Here is a 26,192-nt window from a genome sequence, read left to right as displayed (position 1 = left end):
CCCCAGCCCCCAGCTCTTCCCTCCCCTCTAGTCCCCATGTCTCCTTTGTTTTAATGCCATTTCTCTAGGGATTCAGGCTGAGGCAGGGTAGCTAAGCTCTGCCTCCTTCTGTGCACCCCCATCCCTCACATATCCTTGCTCTCTCCCTGGTTCCAATAGGTTCTTTCAAATAAAAGAATAACAAATGTGGGCTGCACTGAGGACTGGACTAATTGCATTCTGCCACAATGTACAGATGCCCCGGGGGACCTTGGTGACACTGGACAGGCTCTGTGGGGGGCAGCCCCTCTGGGCCCAGGTGGTCAACTAGTGGTCAAGCTCATTAACTCCTTGGCTTCCAGCTGGAGCCTCTACCTCACTAACCCTTGGGCCTCTACCTGACAGAGACATCCTTCAGCACCTTCTTTGTGATTAGCTTTCTCATTCATTCATTCATTCATTCATTCATTCATTCATTCATTCATTCATTCATGTATTCACTCATAATGTAGTTAGAAAGTGCCCTCTTCAGACCAAGCCCTGGGGCTTCAATATTTCATCTAGCTGCCCATCCATCTGTCCATCCAGACATTCATTTATTCATGCCCTGTTACCAAGTACTTTCTCTAGGCCAGGACCTGAAATGCACTCTTTCATCTGTTCATTCATTTATTCAGTCATCAAGCAGATAGCTATTGCCAGGCACCTTGTGGGGGCTCCCAGGGACCCAGAAATGTGGGGCTTCTCAGCATTGTCTCCAGGCAGTTCTAAGCTAAGAGTACCTGTAGGGAAATCTTGATAGCATTCTTGGAAGATGAAGAACAAGGACAGGTGCAGCAGTATTTAGATGTGGTGCTGCATGGAGTAGTAAGGGGCATGCAGCTCATTCATAGCCTGCACCCACACTGACTCATGGCCTGGCTGAAACATGCAGTGATTCACTCATCCCTGGAACATTTAGCAAATGGTGAGGACCTACTGTGTACGTGGTGCTGAGATGAGCTGGTAGCCAGCCCTGCTGTGGACACTGGCCCCTGGCAGGCTATGGGCCTGGTACCACCCCAGGGATGCCATTCTCCGGAGCTGGGTTGGAAGCAGTGTCTCACTTTCCCAGATACCCCTGGGAGGAGGATGTTGATGCCCTCAGGGTGATGCATCATGCACAGGGTCCCAGTGATCTGTCATTTTCCATCAGGGTGTCCTCTCTGTTTACACCTCTGCATTATGTCTGTCTTCTCAGCCTCTTCTTGGGGGTGTCTGTGTGTGTGTAGGTGGGGTCCCTATAAACCCACTGTCACAGACATTTCATGAGTTTGGGGGATCAGGCACCCAGATCCTCTTGGCTCTGCTGGATTCTGCTTTGGGGCAAGTCTTCCTTCAGATCTCAAGGGCCTCAGTATACCCATCTGCGCAATGTGTGGTTAGCTGGGCAGTCCTAAAGGTCTGTTTCAGCCATCTGAACCTCAGGTTCCTGATCTGTAAAATGGGTTTAGTGAAAGGATTGTGTGTGGTTTAAATTCATGAATATAAGCTAAACATTTATGACTAATCAAATAAGTAAATAAATAACATAAATAAAAATTTGCTTGGGATATAGTGAGTGCTCAGTGAATATAGTTTGTGATGATGATTTTCAAGTCTATTTATGAGATTAGGCCAAGTGTGGAGCAAGATATGGGCCTGGCGGCAGTGTAAGGAGGTGGTGGGCATTCAGGCTAAGAGGCTAAAGTGGGGCATGGGGTGCACCTAGGTAAGGAGCAGCCATGCTGAGGAGGGACCAGGGGACTCGATGCCCTGGTCTGTGATGTCTGGGACCTAGCTGCCCTGTCCCCACTTGGAAATTGAGTCAGGGGATGCTCCTGTCCAGTCACTTTCAGGGAGGGACCTGATGTGCCAGCCCAGCAACACAGGGCTCCTCCTCCTCACTGTGGTCCTGGGCCAGGAGGCTGCCTCCCGGCTGCTGTCCTGCACTTCAGAGCCTTCCCCACCTGACAGGTTGCTCTAATCTCGGTCCCACTGCAGGCGGGGCTGGGGGGCTTTCAGTCATTGGGGCTTGACAGCTTGGCAACAAAGCTCACAATGGAAATTCCCTGGAGGCTGAAACATGAAAATCCAGGGAAAATTGAAATGTTCTCTGCTGAGTTGGAGATTTGGATGAGTAGGAAGGGTGGGTGAGTGGTAACTGCAGAGGGGCTGCGTTACTGGCACCAGCACATGAGCGAGAATCCTAGGGCCCTTCCCTCCCTGTGGGCCAGTCCACCTCTTCTCCCTTGCCTGCCTGGCTAGGCACCATGTTGGACACACAACAGCCACAAAGGAGTGCTACCATCCCAGGAGATGCTTATGGCCTGGAGGAGAGGGAGGGACACACATCAAGAGCTGCAGTCCTGTGTGAAGTGTAGGCCAGAGTGGGGGTTCCACAGTGGGGGACCTCAGCCACTTTTAGGGCTACACAGCCCAATATTAGGTGACTCATGCAATTTTTAAAAATTAGTTATTATTTTAATGGGCATTACAAAAACATTATGCCAATGGTTTCATCAAGAAAATTACTCAGGATTATGATCAGGTAGGTAGCATTGTTAGACCTAAGGCTGGTGAAAGGACAGAATTGAGTACAGGGCTGAAAGGCAACATGGCAGTGTGAGCGTGGCACAATCCACAAGGGGCACACTGGGCTGTGGAGGCTGATGGACTCGGCTCCCAAATCTGGTGCCACTGCCTTAGGTAAGTGTTGGTGGGTTTCCCAAATGCAGAGCCTAAGGCCAGGACTTGGCTTCTGGTTATATGATGGGGAGGTGCTCCCAGGAAGCAAGAGTGAGGGGCAGGGAGAGTGAGCCAGGGAAGGGGGAAGGTCAGTATTGGGGTGGCATGTTGGGGTCAGTGCTGCTGACCCTGGGCTCACTTCTGCTGGCACCCCTGTGCATGTGCAGGATGCCCCAGGAATGGGCTCCTTAGGTGGAGGGCCATCTCAGGGGGGTACTAGTTTCCCCTCTGGCCTGGTGAGAGACAGAGCTGTGGGGGCAAGAGTTTGAGGTGGGCCTGCAGGCCCTGTGTGCAGACTGTTCACGGTATATCCCTGCTGTGGCTGAAGCTGGGGGGCTGAGGCCGAGATGTGTGCCCCCAAAACACCTACTGCCCCAAGCCCCTCAGTCTCTCCCTCCCTCAGTGCCTTCTTCCTAAGTGGGACCAAGCGTGGTTGCCTCATGAGTTACTGAGAGGTGCCTAGCACATTGTTGGTACAAGGACAGTGAGTGTTCTGGGGGAGCACCTCTGTCCTCCAGGTACTGGGGGTGATCTCGGAGCTGGGCCTCGAGGGACGTGACTGAGCCAAAAAGCAGCGGATGTGGGCTTTGAGGTCAGACTGTGTGTGCGCCTTGTCCGTGGAAGTCTGACCCTCCTTCCTGCCCGAGGGGTGTCTGGGCTGAAAATGTGGACCTGATCCAGACATCCTCACAGGACTCTTGGTTGGGCATCCAGCCTTGGCTGGACATGCAGTTGGCTCTGTGGGCGTTGGGGAATGTTCTCGCTCCTGAGTGGATGGCACTCACTCACTTTGCCTTCGCTACGATGACTCACACACATCCCTTGCTGGTTAGGAGTATAGACTTTGAGGTCCGGTGACCCATCATCAAAGCTCAACTCAGCCATTTCTGGTCTATAGGTGCCAAACATGTTAATTAAGCTTTTTAAGCCTCAGTTTTCTCATCTGCAAAACAGGGCTGGCAAAAATAATTTGTCATGAAACTGTTGTGAATATTAGATGGGAAAACGTATGTGGCATGTAGTAAACACTCAATAAATATTTAGCCCATAATAAATGTCACTTATCCATATATTACATGCATACATAGTATATATGTACATATATAGTCTAAGATAATGTGACAGTAGTAATTTGTCAATGTCTTCTCTGAGCTCAGAGTTTTAGGTTAGAGGCACCATGTGTTTTTCTCTGATGCTGGGTTTTGTGAAATTATTATATGAATCTGGTCATCTATTCATTTGCTTGCTCATTTTCTACCCTCATTGAGCACCTTCTCTGTCCACACTTCTAGGAAGAAAGTGATTTTTGTGCCAGCTGCATTCTATAGATGAGGCAACCAGAGCCCAGGGCCACAGCTGCTCTGGGCTGGAAGCAGCCCCAGGACCAAGGTGCTGGTCCGGCCCACTGTGAAAGGCCCCGGGCCAGTCCATGGGCTTTGGTGCAATCTGCCTGAGGCCGGCCAGATCTGGAGGGGAGGGTGGCAGCCCCTGTGTGGATGAGTTCTTGATGCTCCCCAGAGCCTCCCTCTGGGAGCACTGAGTTGCAAAGACCTGCTGAACCTGGCTCAGGCCCCGCCCAGATGCCCTGTCCATGACCTCCCCCTGGTACCTGCCCTGGTTGCTGTGAACTCAGAGAGCTGAGTGGTGGTCTCTGGAGGGTGGGGGGCTCCCAAGGCAGCAGGCTCTTGGGACAGGTGTTCCCCAGCTGAAGCTCCCAGGCCCATACCTGGCATCTTCATCTCCCTGGAGTAGCTAGACTGGACATCCTCCAGGGCCCTGGGGCACTGGCTCCCTGGGTGTGGCCCCGGGGTGTCATGGGATGGAGGCTGCAGCAACACCTGGCCTGGTGAACATTTTGCCAAAACCAGTGGCCCGGCCTGGGCTGTTTGTGCCCATGCAGAGCCTCAGAAATCCCCCAGAGGTGGGCATTATGGGGGAGAGGTGGGGGTGGGGCTTTGATTATCCATGCCTCACCCGAGCAGGTTCTACTTAGTTTGGTACCAGAAGTGTTTGCTGTGGAGGTGGAATTTGGGGTCTGAGGCTGTAAAAAGCCTTTGATTCAGGTCCCCAGCTAACTGGAGATGCTGGTAGGAGGGAGAGAAGCTGGAGACTTGCCAGGGATCAGATGAATGGAAATCAGCTGGGGCTACCTCGGTCACCCCTGTGGCATGCAGGGGCTTCCATTGTGTAGGCTCTGCAAGGAAAAGCCATATGCATTTGGGTTTGAATGAAGCCCTGGAGTGACCGTGTGCTGAAGCTTCTGTGGCCGCTTCCACTTGGGGCATCCCGATCTGGTCATTCATACCCTCTGCCATGAGTTTTGCAACACTGAAGTATCACTGGTGCTGTGATTTACCTAGTATTTTTAAGTCAGTTCTCTTTTTGTATTTAAATTAATTCATTTACTTAAATGGAAAAACAGTGCCCTTTGGTTGAAGTAGACAGTAACCTTAAAATTAATAAAAAACCCAAAGGAAAAAATACCCATGCTCATGTTATTCCAGCCAGAAGCTGTTGCATTCTAAAAATGCTGAGCCTGGGGTCTAGTCTCAAAAAGTTGAAAGTTTGAGAAGAGTTCAAGACATGGCACCAGACAGAAGCTTTCTACTTGGCCTAATGTGAAGGTTGTAAGGACATTGAAAGGCACCATTTCTCACTTCATGTGTCAGTGTTACTTTAGGCCAACTTGGCTGCCTCCTAAAATCATCACGGGTTCTACCTGGTGTGTTTGTCAGGTTTTGGATCAGTGGAGATCCTACTCCTTCCTCAAAACGCAATTTGAGTGCCCCCCCACCCCTTCTCCATTCTGCCTGGATTGAGCTGGCCAGTGGCTTTCCCTAAGGCAAAGCTCCCAGAGCCCTACAGACGAGCATGAGCTGTGTGTCTGTGCTTACACCCTGCACATGCCCAGAAAGTACTGGACTGCTGTCTCCTTAGCCCCAGAGCATTACAGTACCAGGGCCTGATTCTTAGCCATGCAGAAGACTCCCACTGGGATGTTGTGGGCAGTGGGCAGAGTTAGACCCTGAGTAACAGGCTGGGTGTGAGTGGGCAGTGGACAGTGGAGGGGCATCTTTGATGAGCACAATGGCCTGAACAAAGGCATGGAGGTTGTGCTGCGTAAGGTATGCTCTCTGGTAACAGTGGGTGGCTTGGATGGCTTTCTGGAGAAAACCATTCGAGATTCCTCCCATGAACTGGAAAACCCAGGGCCCTTGCCCTCACTGCGTCTCAGGTATCTGATTTGTAAAATGGGGGAAATGATGGTATTCACCATGGACGGAGGTGAGGCTTTAACAAGGTGAAGCTTGGCATGGTGCCTGGTACTCATAGAGGGCCCTGCAGTTGGTGGCTACAGGGTGGGCTGGGCTGTGGGCAGTGAGAGGTGACAGGCATCTGAAGTTCAAAAAGTGGCTCAGTGAGACCGTGTCCCAGACCTGAAAGGATGCAGGAGACACAGGGGGTGCTTCAAGGACTCAAAAATAGGCAGTGATACTGAAAGCCACAATTCAAGGTGAGAAATGGCCCAATGGCAGTGTCCCAAGTCAAGGGAGATACTGACAGTGGCCATGGGAATCAGAGGCAGCTTCCTGGAGGCGGTGTCTTAAAGACCGGCACCTGTTGGCCAGAAATGGAGTAGGTTTTGTGCGGCAGTATTCTCCACAGGTGTTGCTCACCTCCCTCCCACAAAGGAGAAGGAATATCCAGGCCCTTTCAAAGCCTCAGAGGAGGATGCAGCTCTGGATGCGACATTCCCATTTGCCTGAAGTTGGCAGAGGAGGTGTCTCAACACTTCTCCAAAGCTTTGGAGACTTCCAGACTGTACCTCTGACTTCTGCAGCTGAAATGTAGGGAAGGGAAGAATGCTATCTAAACAAGCTTAATCCCAATCAAAGGATTATTTCCTTACAGAAAGCTTCACCTATACTTAATAGTTTTAAATTGTTCCGGGTACCAATTAGACTTTTAATTTTGCTGTTCCCTCTGGTGGCTGGAGGATGTGTGTGGTTTGTGTTTAATCAGAGCTGATTATTTTTGGTGGTGGTGGTTTTTGGGGGAGGTGAGGAGATTGTTTCAGGGTTTTTCTTTCCTGTCAGACCGTGTCTGGGGAAGAGGTGCAGGGTGCCTCCTGAGTTTGGGGTTCCCAGTTGGGGCAGCAGTGGGTGTCTCCAGGGTGCCAGACTAAAGTCTCCTTGTGCCTGTCTGAAGGCGGGTGGGTGGTTCTGCCATGGCAATCCTGCCTGGGGAATCCATCACCGAGTTAAATATATGGATTATCCTAAAATTTCTGCAGCAATAGGGTGAGTTATTATTGATTCACAGAGCACGACAAAACATCGCTGCATGAATTAGCAAACAGCTGTTTCTAATTTGAGTTTAGAACAGTACACAGAGGAACTTGTTTCTCTGTTCACTCCTTTCATTTATAATGAATTTTAATCACCGCTACAGGTGAGAAAAATGTAGAAACAAGCTTGTGTCTTGTGGAAGAAACAAAGGAGAGACAGATGCTAACAGATTTCCAGTCTGTGATAAAAGGGATGTTTTGGTACACTTTACATGTAATTAGAGCGCAGCTGTTTGCAGTCCCAGGTCCACGAACACGGCCGAATGTGGGCTCTGTAGATCTCCAAAGGGAGTAAAGAAAAACAGTGATTCAACCCCGAAAGCATTTTGCTTTCTCCCCAGTTGAGCAGAGAGCCCTTTGCTCTGGCTTTTGCAGTGTTGTTTCGTGAAAGCTCATAGAGATGACTTCACGAGGCGCTTTGTCCTCACCCACGTGGCCGGGAGGCCAGTAGGGTGAGGTTGGGGTATGTGGGAGGCCCAGGCCAGAGGGCTGATGGGAAGACCTTCCAGAGCCCCTCTCCTAGCTGTAAAAGCCCCATCTTGAGGGAGTCTCATGGGGACAGGTTGTGAGCCCTTTTTCCCTAGCAGGAGTTGATTGTGACAGTCCACTTTAGCTAGTTTGATCACAGCCAGCTCTTGGAAGAGCTGAGAGAGCTGGCTCCCCCACCCCCACCCCCCCAATCCCCCACCCCTGGTCTGTTTAATTTCTGCAATAAACCTCAAGCTCAATTGCATTTTCAATATCAGTGCTAAGTAAATTTGTCTAAGGGATGTAGCAGCCAGGCAAGCTGTGTGTTCTGTGAGGTCAGAGGCTTCAAGGGGAAAGGCTGATGCCTCCTTCCTGCCTGCATGCCCAGGGACCCTTGGGATGGCGCCTCTGTGGGTGCAGGGGCAGAGGTGTTCTGGGAGTCAGAGCTCCACTGTGGGCCTGGAGAATCAGGCTTAAGCCCTAGCAAGTCTGCTGGTGCCTTAGTTTCTCTGTCTAATGAAAGGGGTGAGTTGGGTGTTCCTGAGCACTCATTTCTCTCTGAAGTCCTGGAATTGGGACTTCAGTAAATGGCAGGGGCCTGTGGGCCTTTATGCACTTTGAGTGTCCTTTGCTTTGAAAACCATCTTCTGTAGGGAGTAACTGGCGGTCCTTAACTTATCCTTGTTATTAATCAGGACTCAGGGAGATGGGATCACTTGCTGTCTTGTGTCCATTCCAACCATCATGGCCATTGCCTATCTATCTCTGCCCTATGACCTATATGGAGCTAAGAGCCAGGAGCTGGTGACTGTTTTTATTTTATACAATACAGAGCATTTCTCATATATAGCATGTTACAAATACTCACTTATTTCACCTACATAGCAGCTCTGTAGTTGGAACTATTATTCCCATTTTATAGATGAGGAAACTGAGGCAGATTTTTCATATATAAAGCTGAGGGAGGCTAACCTGGTGGAGCTGGGAATCTAAGGCCGTCTGCTGGCCTCTTAGCCACTAAACAAACACAAATGCCTTCAGAGCCCAGGACAGCTCGTGAGGGGGAAGGGAGCCCCGTAGGTATGTACAGCAGGAGGGTGAGCATACCTGTTCCAACAGGGGAGCCGTGCTGAGCTCTACCATGGCTGTGCCAGACACAGAGCCTGTGCCACCAGGTCATCTTCTCCTTAAAGAAAAGCCAGAAGTGAATTAGATGTTTCAAAAAACTTTGAGAGTTCCTGACTACTCAATGCTGGCATTTTTACAAAATAAGTGATAACTGGGTGGTCCCCAGACTGTTCAGCAGGAGGACAGCCATGGTGATCTGTTTCCACTGCTCAGACCATCGTTTCTCTCCACCCAGCTGGCTGAGAGCCCTGGGCTGGGAGTCTAATCCCCAGCTTTTCTATTTACCATCTGCTTTGTGACATCAGGATATGACCTAACCTCTCTGTTCTGTTCCCTCATCTGTGGGACAATCATGCAATTTACTGTGTAAACCCAGCTAGTTTGAATGTGAAAGAGGAACAATAAATGGGGTGGGATGCTGAGGTCCTTCCCAGGACACCCAGGTGTGTACTGCCCTGCTTACTCATAATAGAGGCAAAAACAGCACCACCATCACAATTTACAAAGTTGCTGTGGTGTCAAATAGGGTAATGGGAGTCAAAGTGCTGTGTATTATTTTAAATGTCACACAGATGAGGGGATTTACAAATAATGATAGTTGTACAAGTTATACTAGTAACCTCCTTCATTTTCTTTAGCCAACACGTACTGGATGCTTACCAGCATATACACATTACCCATTCTGCAAGGTAGCACTCTGATCATCCCCATCCTATGGATGAAGAATTGGGGGCTCAGAAAGGTACAGTAATGTATCTGATGTCACATAGCTAACGAGTGGTAGCTCAGTCTAAGCAAGCCCATACTTTCACCCATGGCTCCGCTGTCTCCCAGTGGCTGATGTTTCTCTGCAATTGACTGAGTCTGATGGTTTTGGCTCCCTGGAGTTTATTAAGGGCCCTGACAGTGACTATTTGTTGTCAGGTGGCGTTTCAGCAGCCCTCAGAGCTGGCTGGAAAAGGGCATGACTGGCCATAGCTTGTGGTCTGTTGGGAGAACTGCAGCCCCTCGGAGGCTATGTGCCAACTGCCCTTTGAGGCAGGGTGGCGGATGGTCCCACTCCTTGCCCACCAGGGCCTGCTGGAGAAGCAGCTCCTAGGGCAGGAATGCCTTCTCCCTTCTCTGCATGCCAGTTTTCCACCCCCATGCTGCTCACTGCCCACCCCACCCAACCTCCCAACCCACTTACTTACTTTTTATCACCAAATTGAAAGAATGATCTCTCCTTTCGCTTGCTGTAGCCTCATTGGGGATGATGAGATCATATCCGTAAAGGCACTCTGAGCTCCCAGGAGGAGGGAAGGGTGAATACGAGCTGCTATTATTTTTGCTAATAGCATAATTCTAATTTAAGATTTCAGGTGGAGCCACGTCAGCTTCTGATAGCCTCCATGGGGCTCTGTGGCCTACCTTTGCGGAAGACCCTCCAGCTTCTTCATCCCCTCCCTTCCCAGGGTGTACTCTTGATTTCTCAGGGTTAGGTCTCTAGCCTTTACACCACACCCTCATCTGTCCTTTAAGGAAAACCAAATATCTAGATGCAGGACTGACTACTACCATGATGAAAGGCAAAGCATTGCTTTAGAGTTTGAAACTTTAGATAGTGGCTAATTGATAAAGAAGTTGGGCAGACAAGAACAATAGAAACCTAAGAATGCTGAGTACAATCTGCACCCTGCAGAGGAGCAGGCACATAGAGCAGGCTCAACATGTCTGTGCTGAATGAAAACAAATACTTAAACTAGGAGATAGCAGAGAACTGGGATGCCTCCTATCTGTCACTCCTCATTCCTGTACCCAAGACATAACGAATTGATCACAGACTCTTAGAGCTACAAAGGCTCTAGAGACCAATTCTTGTGATCCCTTCTCTCAAGAGTGGGGAAATGAAAGCACAAAGAGGAGATGTACCTGCTTGTAGTTACACAGTGCCGGAGTCTGAACCCAGTCTAAGAGTGATCTCATCCGCTGTGGCTCCTGGTTCCGTGATGTGGGCCTACAGCTCCATCATCTGGACTCAAAATCCTATACTCTGGATATGGCTTTGCCTTCTGGCTTGAGATTCCGCCCTCTGAGTCATCCCTTTTTTTTTTTTAAAGGAAAGGTAGCACATGTTTGCAGCTGAGTAGTTTTATTAGCCTGTTTCCTGCCTGGAGAATTTTGGGGGGTCTGACAATCTTCTTTCATCTTGTACTCTGTGTCTTTTTTGGTCCAGCTGGCAGTGTTTTTGCTGTTCCAAAGTTTTCAAGAACCTATGGATCTCCTATGTACATCATGGGGATCTACTCCATTAGACAAGAGGTTCCTCCGTAGATATTTTCTAGATAATCCCATCTCTACTTTTGGCAGCTACTGAGATGGCTCCAGGGCAATGCCCCCAGCAGTGCTGTCTGGTTCGATCTAGGGGATCCTTGAGTCACACCCTTGATGTTTTCAAAGAGCCTTTTGTGTAGTTGAATACTCTGAGCTTTTGATTTTTCTGAGATAGTAGTAAAATGTACAGTTAAACCTCTTTTCTCCAGAGTGCACTTTCTTGGTAGTGAATCTCTTAATTATAATGTCTTTTGCAATCTGGGGAGGCTAAGAATTTCCAAAATCATCAATTCCTGGTTCCTTTGTGTTTAACAGTTCTTCTATCAGTCTAACTCTTTTCTCTCTACTATACTCAGCAAGAATACCTTCAACAATTTTGCTTGAAAGTCTCCTCAGCTCAATACCCATTTTTATCTATTACAAGTAGTGATTTCCATATAACTGTGGGACACAAGTCCACTAGAGCTTTCTGCCAGAGTATAATAAGGATTCCTTTCTTCCATCTTCCAGTATCATACTCCTCACTTCCTTCAAGCTCTACCATCAGTGCCTTTAACATCTACGTTTCTCTTAACAGTCTGGTTGTGATTACTTAGGTATTTTCTATGGTGATTTAGGTTTTGTTCATTGAACTGCTTCAATCCTTCTGAGTCTTCATTAATAGAGTCATTGACATCCATATTTCTATGAGCAATCTTTTTAAGGCATTGTAGGCTTTTCCTATCCTGCTCCTGAAAATTCTTCTGGCCACTGCCCACCGCCCAATTCCAAAGCCGCTTACACACTTTCAGGTATATGTTATAGCAGCCCCGCTACTCCCGAAAATAAAATCTGTGTTAGTTTCCTATTGCTGCTGTGAGAAATTACCATGAATTTAGTGGCTTAAAACAACAACAAATTGTTATGTTACCATTCTGTAGGGCAGAAGCCTGACATGGATCTCAGGTTAAAATTGTGGTGTCACAGGGCTGCATTCCTTTCTGGAGCTCTAGGGGACAATCTGTTTCCATGCCTTTCTAGCTTTCAGGGGCTGCCCACATTCCTTGGCTCGTGGCTTCTCCCATCTTCAAAGCCAACAACCACATCACTCTGCCTCTTTTTCCTCTGTGCTCCACATTTCAAGACTCTTGTGATTACACTTGCCCGCCCCCCAGATAATTCAGGATTATCTCTTCTTCTTAAGGGCAGTTCATTAGCTAACTTAATTCCACCTGTAACCTTAATTCCCTTTGCCATGTAACATGCTCACAGGTTTTGGGGATTAGGATATGGGCATTCTTCGGAGGGTAGTGGTCATTATTCTGCCCACCACAACCTCCCAGTTTCATTCTGCACGGGCTATTTAAGCAGCCTGCTCCATCCACCATCAAAAGAGGAAAGAAGCCAGCTATATTCATTAGTGCTTGGCTTCAAAGCTAGCCAGGCCTTTGGCTCTTCTCAAGTCATAGGGCCTGGCTCTGTGGTGGTACATGGTGGGCCTCAAGAAAGAAGGGGCAGCTTCTGCAGTGGGATGGGCCCTGACTGGCACTCAGGGCTGGAGAGGCAGTGTAGTCTAGTGGTTAGTGAGTGGCTGGGGTGGTGTTTGCCACTTGGCTAGCTCTGTGTGCCTAGGAGGCTGCTTTCCTTGGTGGAGCCTAGCCTGTAGTTAGAAAGAAGGAGATGTAATAGTACCTACCTTATAGTGTGCATGAAAATCAAAGGAGAAAATGCTGGCAAAGAACCTGGCTTATAGAAGAGGTTCCATAAACAGAAACTACTATGGTTTTTCAGAGTTTCATCCTGGATCTGTCTGCTCCCTGCTGTGTGGCCTCAGTTTCCCAGTCTATAAAATAAGATGAAGGATGGTCTAATGTCTTCTCATCTTCTACCCTGCCCCCCTCCATCAGCCCTTTGCACTGATGTTGATTCTATATGTGTAGACATAATTGAATTGAGGAGTATTCTGTGATGGATGGCCATCTTTGGCACCTGGTGGGAGGCAAGGATCAGGGCAGACATCTGTTCCCTTCTTGTCTGTGGCTCCCTGCCCCCCACGCCTAGGTTTGAGATTGAATTTTGCCTCTGGGAGCCAAGTACCTGGTAGACGCTGAGACTGTGGGGCTGCCTTACCCAGCCTGGGAGCTCTGGCCTGGTGGTCCCCTTCTCCTACTGGGCCTTCGTATCTTAGGATCCAGGTCCCCACTTGCCTGGGGGTTTGCTATGAAGGGAGCTTGGGGCCTCTCAGGATGCTTACATCACTGTTTGCTGGAAGCCAGCCCCAGAAAAGGGCCTCAAAGGTTGTCCAGTCCACTATGTCACAGAGGCATTGACTCAGAAAGGGAAGGTGACTTCTCTATGCTGCCCCCATCACCCAGCTCCAGAACTACCCCTGGGGACCAGGGCTCCCAGGATTCATGTTCCCTTCAGTGCACCAGGTTTCCAGTTTCCGGGTGCAGAGACACAGATGTGTAAAGATTTGAAATTTTCCAAGAAGAAATCAGGAATGTGCCCAGATGGCCCCCTGAACTGAATTTGCATCATTCCATGTCTGGAAAGCCACCTGTTCCGGCTCTGGCTGCCTGTGGGAAGTGCAGTCTGTGGAGTGCCTTGAGGCACATTCATGACATGCAGCTCTCATCCCCTCAGGCTCTGGTGGACAGTGGTCTGCAATCCAGGGACACCCAGGCTGCTTTGTGCTCACTTGGGGCAGGCCTCACCGTCAGCTGGGATTGGAGCTGACCCTTTTCTCTGGCTAGAAACCTTTCTCCAGACTACAACATAGCTCCGTGGGATCTTCCAAGTCCTGCTGTCTCTGCTCAAACAACAGCATATGGGGCCCCTGCCCTAAGACCTCCCTTTTGGGCAGGAGATGGGCAGCTCCTTTCTTGGAGGAGGAAGCTTGATGGTTAAAGGCTTCTTCTCTAGCTCTGGGAGTGAGGAGACCCCTTCCTCCTGTTCGCTCAGTGCCCTGTGAACATTCCACTCATACAACCCTCTGCCAGGAAAGATATCGCCAATTGATTTCAGCACTCATTTTTTCTGAGCCCAGATTAGAGCCTTAGAATCCTTCTGAACAGAGTGCTCTAGGCAACCACTTAAAATTTACCATCTTGGAAGTTCCCTTTTCTCTCTGGACCTCTTGTATCATGTGAGATTGATGTAAATGGTTCCTGAGTCTGGCGTCTCATTTCTCTGAGCTAGGCAAGGGCCACAGCGATTCCCAATCCCGGAGTTCCTGGTGGGGGCTGAGAGTGACTCTACCTGGAGCACCATAGAACTTTGTTCTGCTGGGAACCTGTCTGCTGGGTAATTTTCATTTTCCCAAGGAAATGGGTGCATGGCAAGGAGACCTTTTGGGCCTTCGTGAGGAACTGCCAGGTCTTTTTGTGGCTTTCATGGAGACAAGCCAGCTGGTCAGAATATTGTACAGAATGACCTTTCTGTTCATCTGGAAGGGTCCTTGGAGACCCCTGCTTCCAACTTCCCATATTGCAGCAGAGGTAGCTGAGGCCCAGGCCTCCTGATGGACTCTCTGTTCTATACTCTTTCCTCTGCCCCCATCGTGTCTGCAGCAGCTGTCTTGCTTGCTCTGAGTCAGGCTCCTTTCATGGTCTGGAATATCTGGTCATTTTCATTCACTTGAACGGAGCTTCCCAGCCCAGGAATATCCCAGAAACCTGGAGCTGCCTGGGCATCAGCTCTTTTCACCTTCCCATTTACATAGGGGACCCTCCCTGTGTGCTTTTCAGAGCTATTTGTTCCCCCTGCCAGCTTCGGTGGTGGGGCCTCTTGTCTGTTTGAGTCTGGGCCTCTCCTTGCAGGAAGGCACCTCCTTGGCTCACTCCCGGGGCCTGTGGGCCAGCCACTCTTCCTCCTCTGTGCAGGCACTTCCTTGGCAGCCCTGACCTGCATCTTCTCTGACAGCAGGAGGTGCGGAGCCGAGTCCCCCAGCTGGCCTGGGCAGCAGCCTTTCTGCTCCACCAAGATGGAGCAGTGTTTGGACCTGCAGCATCAGCCCACTGAATTCACAAGTATGGCCACATGAGCTTAGGATCCACCCTGTCCTGCCACTGCTATATTCTGAAGCCTAGTTAATGTTCTTTTTTTACTTAATTGAATTTTTATCGAAATTTCTCCCCTCTTTTATGCTTGTTTTGGTTCCCTTCCTGTAGCAGACAGCGAATGCCTCATGTAACACTTTTCCGACCAGGCCTTTTTGCAAGATTAGTCATTTTTAAATGACTTTAGTCTCCGTTTTCTAAGTCGTTTTTCTACTGATGTTGTCATATTTCTTTGTAGTCATTTTAGGGGGAGGGGAAACTGAAGGCCTAGTGTTAGTCACTGCGTTTCCCACTGGATGTTCTCATGTGACAGCACCCCCTCCCAAAGGAGAGGAGCAGGGTGAAAACTGACTCAGAGAACCAGGCTAACTGTGGTTGAACCCTGGCCCTACTGCCTGCTAACTGTGTGGCATTGGGGCAAGTTACTTAGCCTCTCTGTGTAACCTGCAAATGGAGATAATAATAATAGTTTCTCATCTGCAAGTGGAGATAATAATAATAGTCCTATCTCATTGGGCTGTTGAGGGTTGAATGAGTTTAACACATGTAAAGCTCTTAGAAGAGTGCATGGCAATAATAAAATCTACACAAGTTTTTACTTGGAAATTAGAAGGTAGCTGGACTTCCCTTGAACTTTCCTGCTGAGTTCTAAAATGTTCAAATTGAAGGGAACCTTGAGATGGCCTTTGCCCTGGTCACCCCTTTCCTTTCTGCAACTGCCAGGGGGTGTGTGCTATCTGGTGCCTGACAGTCAGTGTGAGTTGCATGTTTTCACTGTAGGGAAAGGGACCCCTCTTCCTCTGCTGCACAAACATCCTGCGTACTTTGGCCCTGGTTCGTCTCGCCAGCCTGATCCCAGAGCACTAAGCCAAGTGCCCCCAAAGCAAGGGACTGCAGCAGCCAAGGTTAAGTGTTACTAGAATAAAAGACTTTAAACAGGGCAATCTGAGTTTGGGACTCCCTGTGTCAAGATGCCCATTTCCCCTGATTGGGCCTTTTCAGTTGAAGGAGCCTTATTTTAATTTCAATTCAGATCATTATAATCTCTGCAGTTGCTCTGTTTGTCACTTCCAGAATAATGTGCTTTGCTTCAGTTTTGAACCTTGTTTGCAGAAAAATAAAGCCAATCAGGCAGCCTTGCAAGGAACCTTGGGGACTGTGGCCCCAGGTAGGTTGATCCCCCATCTTAAAGCCTGGTGGGACCCAGGATCCCCCTTCTCAAAGCACTACTGGGAGATGTGGTACTTGGGCCAAACACCACTGGGGCATCTGGCCGTGTGACTGAGGGCAAGTTACTCACTTCTCTGAGCCTTAGCCTTCTCATCTCAAAAATGGGATGTTGCTGATGGCTGTGAGGATGCAAAGAAATTAATTGTGGTAATAGAAACACTTGACATAGTGCTGGCACCAGGACATGCTCAATAAATATAGCTGCTAATATGAGCACTAGTGGCACTAATTAGTTCTAATTATTATTATTGTTGGCCAAATAGAGCTTTTGTTTAATAGCTTTATTGATGTATAACTTGTATGCTATAAACTTGTTTTAAGCGAGCAATTCCATGACTTTTAGTACATTTAGAGAGCTGTGCAGTCCTCACCACAGGTAGTTTTAGAGTATTTTGGTGATTTCCAAAGAATGCCTCTTGCCCATATGCAGTCAGTCACTGCTCCCTCCTCCAGCCCCAGACAACCACTGGTCTGCTTTCTGTCTCTACAGATAAGCCTTTTCTGGATATTCATGTAAGTGGAATAATGGTGCTTTTTCACATTAATTTTTCGTGTCCACTCTGCACAGTGATTCCCTTTTTCCAGAAGTGTCGGCTGAGTCTGAGAGGTTAAGAGGAATGCTCACTGTCAGATGAATTCATGGAGTAGAGGGCTTTGAGGACTGGAGTGTGCTCCCATTCCTGGGCGGCGTGAAGGACTCAGGAGCCAATGAACTCTGGCAGAAAGATGTGTCCAGGCTTGGTCTGTTGGGCATGGTGCCTCCCTTGTCTCACTCATTCTTGAGCTGACCTGGGCTCAAGCCTGAGTCCTCTGCTCATCAGCCTGGTGAGTGTGGCCGGTCATCAGGGAGGGCTCAGAGGAGATCCAGACCCTGATTGCACTGGAGGCTTGACACGGGGGTCCCCTACCCTTTCTCACATATGCGGGTGTAGTCTTACTTGACTGATCTGACGAAGCTCGTCCAGAGCCATGTCCTGGTGCTCTCGTTTGTAGAGGAAAGTGACTGTGGCTGTGCCTTAGTTTCCTCATCTGTACAATGGGAGGGGCCCTTGTTTCTGCCTCCTTGGTGGTCGTAAGAAAGCACATGGCAGCACGCTGGGCACACAGGAAGGGCTCTTTGGCAGCTTGAGTGAGTCTGAGCTAAGACATCAAAATAATAAAAAGCCAGTTAAGCCTGGCTAGGGGGCGGGGGCAAAGCAGGTCCCCCAGCTGTCCCAGCTCCAGCCATCTCCTCCCTTGGGTCTCTTTGTCTCCATCCCACAGAGCCCAGCTGGCAAGAGCTGGGATTTACCAGGCAGGGGCTGGGCGCCTCCCAGTGGGTCTCATCTGAAGAGCTGGCAGAGGCTGCATCTTCCCCTAACAGTCGGAAGAGTCCCGTGATGGGATGCCCCCAAAGGAGCAGGCGTCCTCAGCCAGGGAGGATGTCTGGGAGGTGCCGCATGCCAGGCTGGGTGGCTGGGCTTCAGAGGTGGGGAGGCTTCTGGGAGGGGCAGGACTCTGGGCTGGAGCTTTGGAGAGTGGCGTCCTTCCAGGCAGAGCTTTGCCAGCAGTGCCAGCTGGGGTCAGGTAGAACTTCACACAGCCAGGGCTCTGGGCCCGGGCGGGCACTGGAGTGGTGGGGGGTGCTAGGAGCAGTCTGAGGGACCCCTCAGACCCTGCAGCTGGGCTTGCTATCTCTTAGAGGTTTGGGGTTGGCCTGGGACAGCAAAGGCAGCTGTGAGAGCCTAGGGGTCTGGGCCCTGCCTCTGGTTGCGGTGAGTGTGTGTGTGTGTGTGTGTGTGTGTGTGAGTGAGTGTGGTGTTTGTGTCTGAGTTCGTGTGTGAGTTGTGGAGTGATGTGACCTGTGAGTCGATGGGCGCAAGTGTGTGTGCCAGGGCCCGCCCATGCGTGGGGACGTGGGCCGCCTGATCTCCCTTCTGGAGGAGCTGCCTCTGGCCGTGAGGCTTTTTCTGAGGCCTAAGCAGGGCCAGCTGGGGGCCAGAGAGGCAGGGGCAGTGGTTTATTTCCTCGGAGTTCAAGAGCAAGGTCAGTGCAGCTAAACCTGAGCTTTTGTTTGTCTTTCTCCTGCCCGTAGCAGCCTGCGGTCCTTTTCATTCATTATTAAGTTTTAAATCCACCTGACTCGAAACTTGAGCCGTGGAATCCACTCACTGCTCAGGCTGGCTTGATTCAACCCCCACTGGGCCTCTGGGAACTTCACCGGCCCTATTTGCTAGGGCCTTTGTTTTCCCAGAAATGGCCAGCCTCTAGTTTGTTTAGTTTTTTAGCAAAGGAAGGCCTTGGGGACAGGTGGCCCCTCCCTGGGCTTCTGTGCAAGGAAGGCCTCCTCCTGCCTGCTGCAGGGGGTTTAGGAGCCCATGAGGCTTTGGACTCTCTGGCCTTCTGAGTCCTGGTCTGTCCTTGAACCACCATGCCATCCGGTCATCTCCTGGGGTCCTCCGTGGACTTGGGCAAACCTAGGGGTAGAGGGGGAGCTAAAGAAAGCAACCACCTTGGGATAGTCTGGGCTGGGAACCCTGCAGACCCTCAAGGGCTGTTTGCTGACTCCCTTTCATCTCTCAGGTCTGATGCACTGTGTCTGTGACTCTGCACATACCTCTGCTGGCTGGTGAAGCAGTAGTTCCAACTTCACCAGTCGTCCCTGTTCCCCCACAATCCCAAAGAATGTGGCACTGCTGAACCCATTAAAGTGAATTTTATTTTCTTGCAAAGTTTTGCCTATGTCTCTAAGGACTAGTGGGATTTCCCACTGGAACTAGGAGAAGATGGGGGTCAACCCCCAGGTCTTGATCAGGTGACGGATCTTGCCTCCTTCTTGCCTATGGGATTGATGGTCTGTGAAGTCATTTCCAGTGCATTTTTCCAGACTCTGCCCCCACCCCCACATCAGGGAAGTGGCCGTCCAAGTGTGGCCCAGGCAGGTGTTGCTGAGGGGAAAGGGATGTCCCCTCCATATCCTGCCGTCCCTCTGCTGTCCCCCTACAGACTGAGGGCCCTTATGTCCACTTGCTTCCGGTCCCCTGGGCTCCCTCCCTCCACTCCCCTTCCCGTGGCAGTTGGCCAGCTGCACAGCCTCAGCCCACGAGCTGTTGAGAAGCTGGCTCTGTCCTTGTTTCTCGGCGGCCCTGGGAATTGCCTCTAATCTCCTTTCTGCCTTCCCCCTGCAGATGGTGACGACGACCCACAACTCTCCTGGGTGGCCTCGTCTCCCTCTAGCAAGGATGTTGCGTCACCCACGCAGATGATTGGAGATGGGTGTGACCTCGGCCTGGGTGAGGAGGAAGGGGGCACGGGTCTGCCATACCCTTGCCAGTTCTGCGACAAGTCCTTCATCCGCCTGAGCTACTTGAAGAGACACGAGCAGATCCACAGTGACAAGCTGCCGTTCAAGTGCACCTATTGCAGCCGTCTCTTCAAGCACAAGAGGAGCCGTGACCGGCACATCAAGCTGCATACGGGCGACAAGAAGTACCACTGTCACGAGTGCGAGGCGGCCTTCTCCCGCAGTGACCACCTCAAGATCCACCTGAAGACGCACAGCTCCAGCAAGCCTTTCAAGTGTACTGTCTGTAAGCGTGGTTTCTCCTCCACCAGCTCACTGCAGAGCCACATGCAGGCCCACAAGAAGAACAAGGAGCACCTGGCCAAGTCAGAGAAGGAGGCCAAGAAGGACGACTTTATGTGTGACTACTGTGAGGACACCTTCAGCCAGACCGAGGAGCTGGAGAAACACGTGCTCACCCGCCACCCCCAGCTCTCTGAGAAGGCCGACCTACAGTGCATCCACTGTCCCGAGGTCTTCGTTGATGAGAACACGCTGCTCACCCACATCCACCAAGCCCATGCCAACCAGAAGCACAAGTGCCCCATGTGCCCCGAGCAGTTCTCCTCAGTGGAGGGCGTCTACTGCCACCTGGACAGCCACCGGCAGCCGGACTCCAGTAACCACAGCATCAGCCCCGACCCCGTGCTGGGCAGTGTGGCCTCCATGAGCAGTGCCACACCAGACTCCAGTGCTTCTGTGGAGCGCGGCTCCACCCCGGACTCCACCTTGAAGCCACTGCGGGGCCAGAAGAAGATGCGAGATGATGGCCAGGGCTGGTCCAAGGTGGTCTACAGCTGCCCCTACTGCTCCAAGAGGGACTTTAACAGCCTGGCTGTGCTGGAGATCCACCTAAAGACCATCCACGCAGATAAGCCACAGCAGAGCCACACGTGTCAGATCTGCCTGGACTCCATGCCCACCCTCTACAATCTCAACGAACACGTCCGCAAGCTGCACAAGAACCACGCCTACCCCATGATGCAGTTTGGCAACATCTCTGCCTTCCACTGCAACTACTGCCCCGAGATGTTCGCTGACATCAACAGCCTGCAGGAGCACATCCGCATCTCCCACTGCGGCCCCAACGTCAACCCGCCTGACGGCAATAACGCCTTCTTCTGCAACCAGTGCTCCATGGGCTTCCTAACTGAGTCCTCCCTTACAGAACACATCCAGCAGGCCCACTGCAGCGTTGGCAGTGCCAAGCTGGAGTCTCCAGTCGTGCAGCCCACACAGTCCTTCATGGAGGTCTACTCCTGCCCCTACTGCACCAACTCACCTATCTTTGGCTCCATCCTGAAGCTCACCAAGCACATCAAGGAGAACCACAAGAACATTCCACTGGCCCACAGCAAGAAGTCCAAGGCAGAGCAGAGCCCGGTATCATCTGATGTGGAGGTATCCTCCCCAAAGCGACAACGGCTCTCAGCGAGTGCCAACTCCGTCTCCAATGGCGAATATCCCTGTAATCAGTGCGACCTCAAGTTCTCCAACTTTGAGAGCTTCCAGACCCACTTGAAGCTGCACCTGGAGCTACTGCTGCGGAAGCAGGCATGTCCACAGTGCAAAGAGGATTTTGACTCTCCGGAGTCCCTCCTGCAGCACTTGACAGTGCATTACATGACCACATCCACCCACTACGTGTGCGAGAGCTGCGACAAGCAATTCTCTTCGGTGGATGACCTGCAGAAGCATCTGTTGGACATGCACACCTTTGTGCTGTACCACTGCACCCTGTGTCAGGAGGTCTTTGACTCCAAGGTGTCCATCCAGGTGCACCTGGCAGTGAAGCACAGCAATGAGAAGAAGATGTACCGCTGTACAGCCTGCAACTGGGACTTCCGCAAGGAGGCTGACCTCCAGGTGCATGTCAAACACAGCCACCTGGGCAACCCAGCCAAGGCACACAAGTGCATCTTCTGTGGGGAGACCTTCAGCACCGAGGTGGAGCTGCAGTGCCACATCACCACGCACAGCAAGAAGTACAACTGCAAGTTCTGCAGCAAGGCTTTCCACGCCATCATCTTGCTGGAGAAGCACCTGCGGGAGAAGCACTGCGTTTTTGATGCTGCGACTGAGAATGGCACAGCCAATGGGGTGCCCCCTGCTGCCACCAAGAAGGCTGAGCCTGCTGATCTGCAGGGCATGCTGCTGAAGAACCCTGAGGCACCCAACAGCCACGAGGCCAGTGAGGACGACGTGGATGCGTCGGAGCCCATGTATGGCTGCGACATCTGTGGGGCAGCCTACACCATGGAGGTGCTGCTACAGAACCACCGGCTGCGGGACCACAACATCCGGCCAGGCGAGGATGACGGCTCTCGCAAGAAGGCAGAGTTCATCAAAGGCAGCCATAAATGCAACGTGTGCTCGCGGACTTTCTTCTCGGAGAATGGGTTACGGGAGCACCTGCAGACGCACCGGGGCCCTGCCAAGCACTACATGTGTCCCATCTGTGGTGAGCGGTTCCCCTCCCTGCTGACGCTCACTGAGCACAAGGTGACCCACAGCAAGAGCCTGGACACGGGCACCTGTCGCATCTGCAAAATGCCCCTGCAGAGTGAGGAGGAGTTCATCGAACACTGCCAGATGCACCCCGACCTGCGCAACTCGCTCACAGGCTTCCGCTGTGTGGTCTGCATGCAGACAGTCACCTCCACGCTGGAGCTCAAGATCCATGGCACCTTTCACATGCAGAAGCTGGCGGGAAGCTCAGCTGCATCCTCCCCCAATGGCCAGGGGCTGCAGAAGCTCTACAAGTGTGCTCTTTGCCTCAAAGAGTTCCGCAGCAAGCAGGACCTGGTGAAGCTTGACGTCAATGGGCTCCCCTATGGCCTCTGTGCTGGCTGCATGGCCCGTAGTGCCAATGGACAGGTGGGTGGCCTGGTCCTGCCCGAGCCTGCTGACCGGCCCTGTGCTGGCCTCCGCTGCCCTGAGTGCAGCGTCAAATTTGAGAGTGCCGAGGACCTGGAGAGCCACGTGCAAGTGGACCACCGTGACCTCACGCCAGAGACCAGTGGGCCCCGGAAAGGCGCCCAGACGTCACCAGTGCCCCGGGTAAGAGCGTGCTCCCTGCTCCTTGAGGCTGCACTGACCCCCACAGGAGCCACCCATGCTGAGCTCTCTGTTCCCGGGTGGCGCTCCCTCCAGTAGCCCAGAGAAGCAGTGCCGTCGTGCAGTGGTCAAACATACCACTCGGCAGTGGACTGAATCTGACCCCCTGTTGCCACTTGCCTTCCAGCTGTGTGACATGGCATACATTTCTTATCTCTCTGGGTCCCATTTGACAAGTGCTCATCTGTAAAAGGGGAATAATAATTGTCTTGACTTGATATAATGGTTAGGAGGGGCCTGTGGCGTAATATAGGTAAAGGGCCTAGTGCATTGGCTGACACACAGTGAGCACTCCATGAACGATGGTGTTCATCTTTGTTATTGATCTGGGGCAGACTGATTCACTTGCTTGTTGAGCCTCCTTAGGCAAATCACTTTGCCCAAAGGCCCACTAAAACAGAGAACTCCTTTTAGGGGCGCTAACACCCCACCCTCTCAAAGCCTTTTGACTGAGCTGGGCTCCTAGGCAAGGGTCCAATAGGACACCCATCAAGGTCCTGAGCACAAGCAGTGGTCATTGTTTCCCAGCTCTGTCCCCACTTGGCCTCAGCTTGCTGGCTGGCTGGTGTGGATGAACTAGGAGAGCACATGGGCTCTAGAGTCAGATGAGCTGGGCTAAAATCTCCCTTTTCCAGTGCCCACCTGTGCTTTGACCTGTCTGGGCCTCTTTCCTCACCTGTAGGGCCAGAGGGTAATAGGAATAATTGTAGTAATAGCACTAGCCATAAACGCAACAAAACACAGTGTCTGTCTCCAAAGTTGACATCCCCTGGGAGGCACTGGGGGCCTTTCCAGTTACAGCCGGCATCTGTTCTGATTGGTCAATGTCTGTTCATCATCAGTTGTTGACTATTGTGACTATTTCCCATGCTGGCCTCAGCATTTTGCTCTGAGGATTAAATGGTAAACGAAGTGCAGGGCACATGGTAAATATCACTTGATATTTTCCCCATTTATAATCACAACTCATTTATTGAGGGATAAGGTTGTGCCACACACTTTATGTCTCTTGAATCCTTGTGACACGTACTTTGCAGACAAGTAAAGGCACAGGACAGTTAGGTAGTTTGCCATGGGCTTCCAGCTTTCAAGAGGCGGAGAAGGGATTTGAACTCATGTAGTGTGTGGTGCTGCAGCCTGGCTCTTGACTAACACTCTACACATCACCTGTGAAGCCCATCCTGGTTGCAAGAGGGGAGAGGCTAGCTGTGGGGGACAGTGGGGGGGGTGTCTGGAAAGTCAGTCACACTCAGGCTGTGGGACAGCATGACGGGGCTAGGCTCCTACACGCCCTGCTCCCAGGCACACCCCGGCCCCATCCCTGCCTCTTTCGGGCATTGCTCACCTCTGTACTGGGGTGTCTGCCAGCCCTGGGACTGCTTCTAGTGCCTCCAACCTTTTGGACTACCAGAGCCTCTACCTCCCCTGTCTCTCCCTGGATCCTGCATCCAGCACCACTCCACAAAGCCCTACTGTGCGGGCACAGGTTCCGGTACCGTTTCCACAGCAACAACAGAGACTCCTGTGCCCTGTTTTGGCAGAGGGGGTCTGGGCTCAGAAAGGTGGTGCCATATACCCAAGGATGCACAGCTGTGTGTGGCAGTACAGGGATTCAAACCCAAGGGGGCTTGTTTTCTGGGAGCGCAGTGGGACTTCCTTTCCCTGTCTCAGGCCATGTGAGAGAGGAGTGAGCTGACAATCACATCGAGAAGCCTGGGCAGATGGGCCATTTGTGGAAGGGAGCTAGACAAAGCCTGGGTACTCCCTGGTGAAGGCACAGCCTCTGGGGCCTTGCCCCCTGCCTGGGCACGCCTAGGGGCAGGGGCCCAGCTGTCTGTGAGCCACTCCGCCCTCCCCCAGGACTCACACATGTAAAAGCAGACTCTGGGGACTGCATCGGGGCTCGGGGGCTGGCAGACTGGGACCCTTGGGAGTGTATCCATAGCAACCAGCTCTCAGAGGACTGGGTTCCTGTGGGGCGGAGGCTGCTGTTGGCTGGAGTGTGAGGCGCTGAGGTTTCCTCCTCCCCCGTTTATGGGTAATAACAATGTAACCCCAACTCCTGGCCAGTGTGGGCAGAACACAGCCCTCCCTCAACTCACCAGATCCTCACAGTGGCAGGTAGGGTAGTCTGGGTGTCCTCACTCTCCATCTTACAGTGGGGTAAACAGGCGTCCAGGCTAGAGGGCTTGTCCAGGTCACACGGCTTTCTGTCACGTGGCCCAGAGCTGTCCAGGACAGCCTGGGGCGTGGAGCTGAGAATGGCAGCTCGGACAGTGGGCTCCGGAGTGAGGCTGCGGGATTAAATCCCAGTTCCCTTGCTCACCAATGTGGGGCTTTGGCCAGGAGGTTTGGCCTCTTGAAACTCTTTCTCCATCCCTAAAGTGGAGCTTGTAAGATGACCATGAGTATTCAGAATAAACAGAGCCTGCACGTAGGTGTTTGGTAATTGTGAGCTGTGATTGCGATAATGGAATAGCGCAGCTCTGGCTGTCTCCTCCTTTCCCATCTCTGCCATTCTCAGCGCTGTTCTCCTTCTGCCCCACACCCCTCTTTGAGGTTGCTCAGGGCCATGCTGGGGGAGGCAGCCCTGGTCGCAGGCCCTAGCACCTCAGCTTTGGCCCTCCTGGGCAGGGGCCCGGGAAAGGGGCTTATGGCAGAGGAGGTGCTCTGAATGCCAAAGTGTATTTTTCTGTACTTATGTCTCCCAGGGGGGGCTGAAGCTCCAGAGAGGGAGGGTCTCTGGGGGAAAGAGAGGGAACAACAGACCAAGAAGAGGTGTTGGGGTGAGTCCTAGGAGCTGGGCAAAGTTGCAGGAAGGAGGGAGACAGAGTGAGAAAGTCTCACCTGTACTCACATCCCATCAACGTGGAGGACCAGACAGCCCTGGACTTGGGCACCCCTGGCCTTGCATGCAAGGCTAAGAGGGATCTTTGCTTGGGGCATATGAGCATCATGTACCTTAGGGAATATTGGTGCTGGTGATGCTGTGTGTGAATGCACATGTGTACACGTAAGAGCTGCATGTGTGTACGTGAGGGTGTGAGTCAAGGTGCGGCTGGGCATGTCCTCGTGTCACAGCTGTTTGTACATCTGTGGGTGCATGTGGGAGTAGTGGGTGCAGCCATCAGGGTTCCAGTGAGAGAGGCGAAAGCCTTTGTGTCTCTGGGGGTGAGCCTGGATATGTCATTCTGTGTGAACGTGTGTTCCACGAAGACTTGTCACTTCTCTGAGGGTGTCACACCTGTGTGGCAGGGTGTAGGTTTTGGGGAGGTGGGGGTCTGTGGGTGTGCCCACGAGGACCTGGTGTGTCGATGGTGAACTGGGGTGAGGGAGTATACATATGTATGCTCACGTGTCTGTGTGTATGTCCTCCTGTGCACATCCATGTGTGTGTATGTGTATGTGTGAACCCCAGGCTCTTCTGGTCAGCAATTCCTCTGACCCCTTCTTTGGGAATTCCCTGGAGCCTGTGTCCCCA

General features: G+C 51.7%; 1 protein-coding gene and 1 long non-coding RNA gene across 7 annotated transcripts in view; one reads left to right on the top strand and one right to left on the bottom strand.

Annotated features, from left to right (window-relative positions):
- Positions 1-26,192, top strand: part of ZNF423 (zinc finger protein 423) — a 319,623-nt gene that overhangs the window by 167,302 nt on the left and 126,129 nt on the right. For all 6 annotated transcript variants that reach the window (XM_073225422.1, XM_073225420.1, XM_073225421.1 and 3 more), the window contains one exon: positions 19,440-22,654. In XM_073225422.1, coding sequence (XP_073081523.1) covers positions 19,440-22,654 — 3,215 coding nt within the window. The remainder of the gene's footprint in view (positions 1-19,439; positions 22,655-26,192) is intronic.
- LOC140846945 (uncharacterized) lies at positions 6,553-13,248 on the bottom strand. The gene is made up of 4 exons (XR_012126502.1): positions 10,601-13,248; positions 9,883-9,969; positions 8,669-8,747; positions 6,553-7,373 (listed from the first exon to the last, which is right to left on the bottom strand). It is a non-coding gene; the product is annotated as an uncharacterized lncRNA (long non-coding RNA).

This window comes from Manis javanica, chromosome 17 (assembly GCF_040802235.1).
Source record: "Manis javanica isolate MJ-LG chromosome 17, MJ_LKY, whole genome shotgun sequence".
Lineage (NCBI taxonomy): Eukaryota > Metazoa > Chordata > Mammalia > Pholidota > Manidae > Manis > Manis javanica.
Note: the sequence above shows the minus strand (reverse complement) of the source record. Positions and strands in the feature narration are given on the sequence as shown.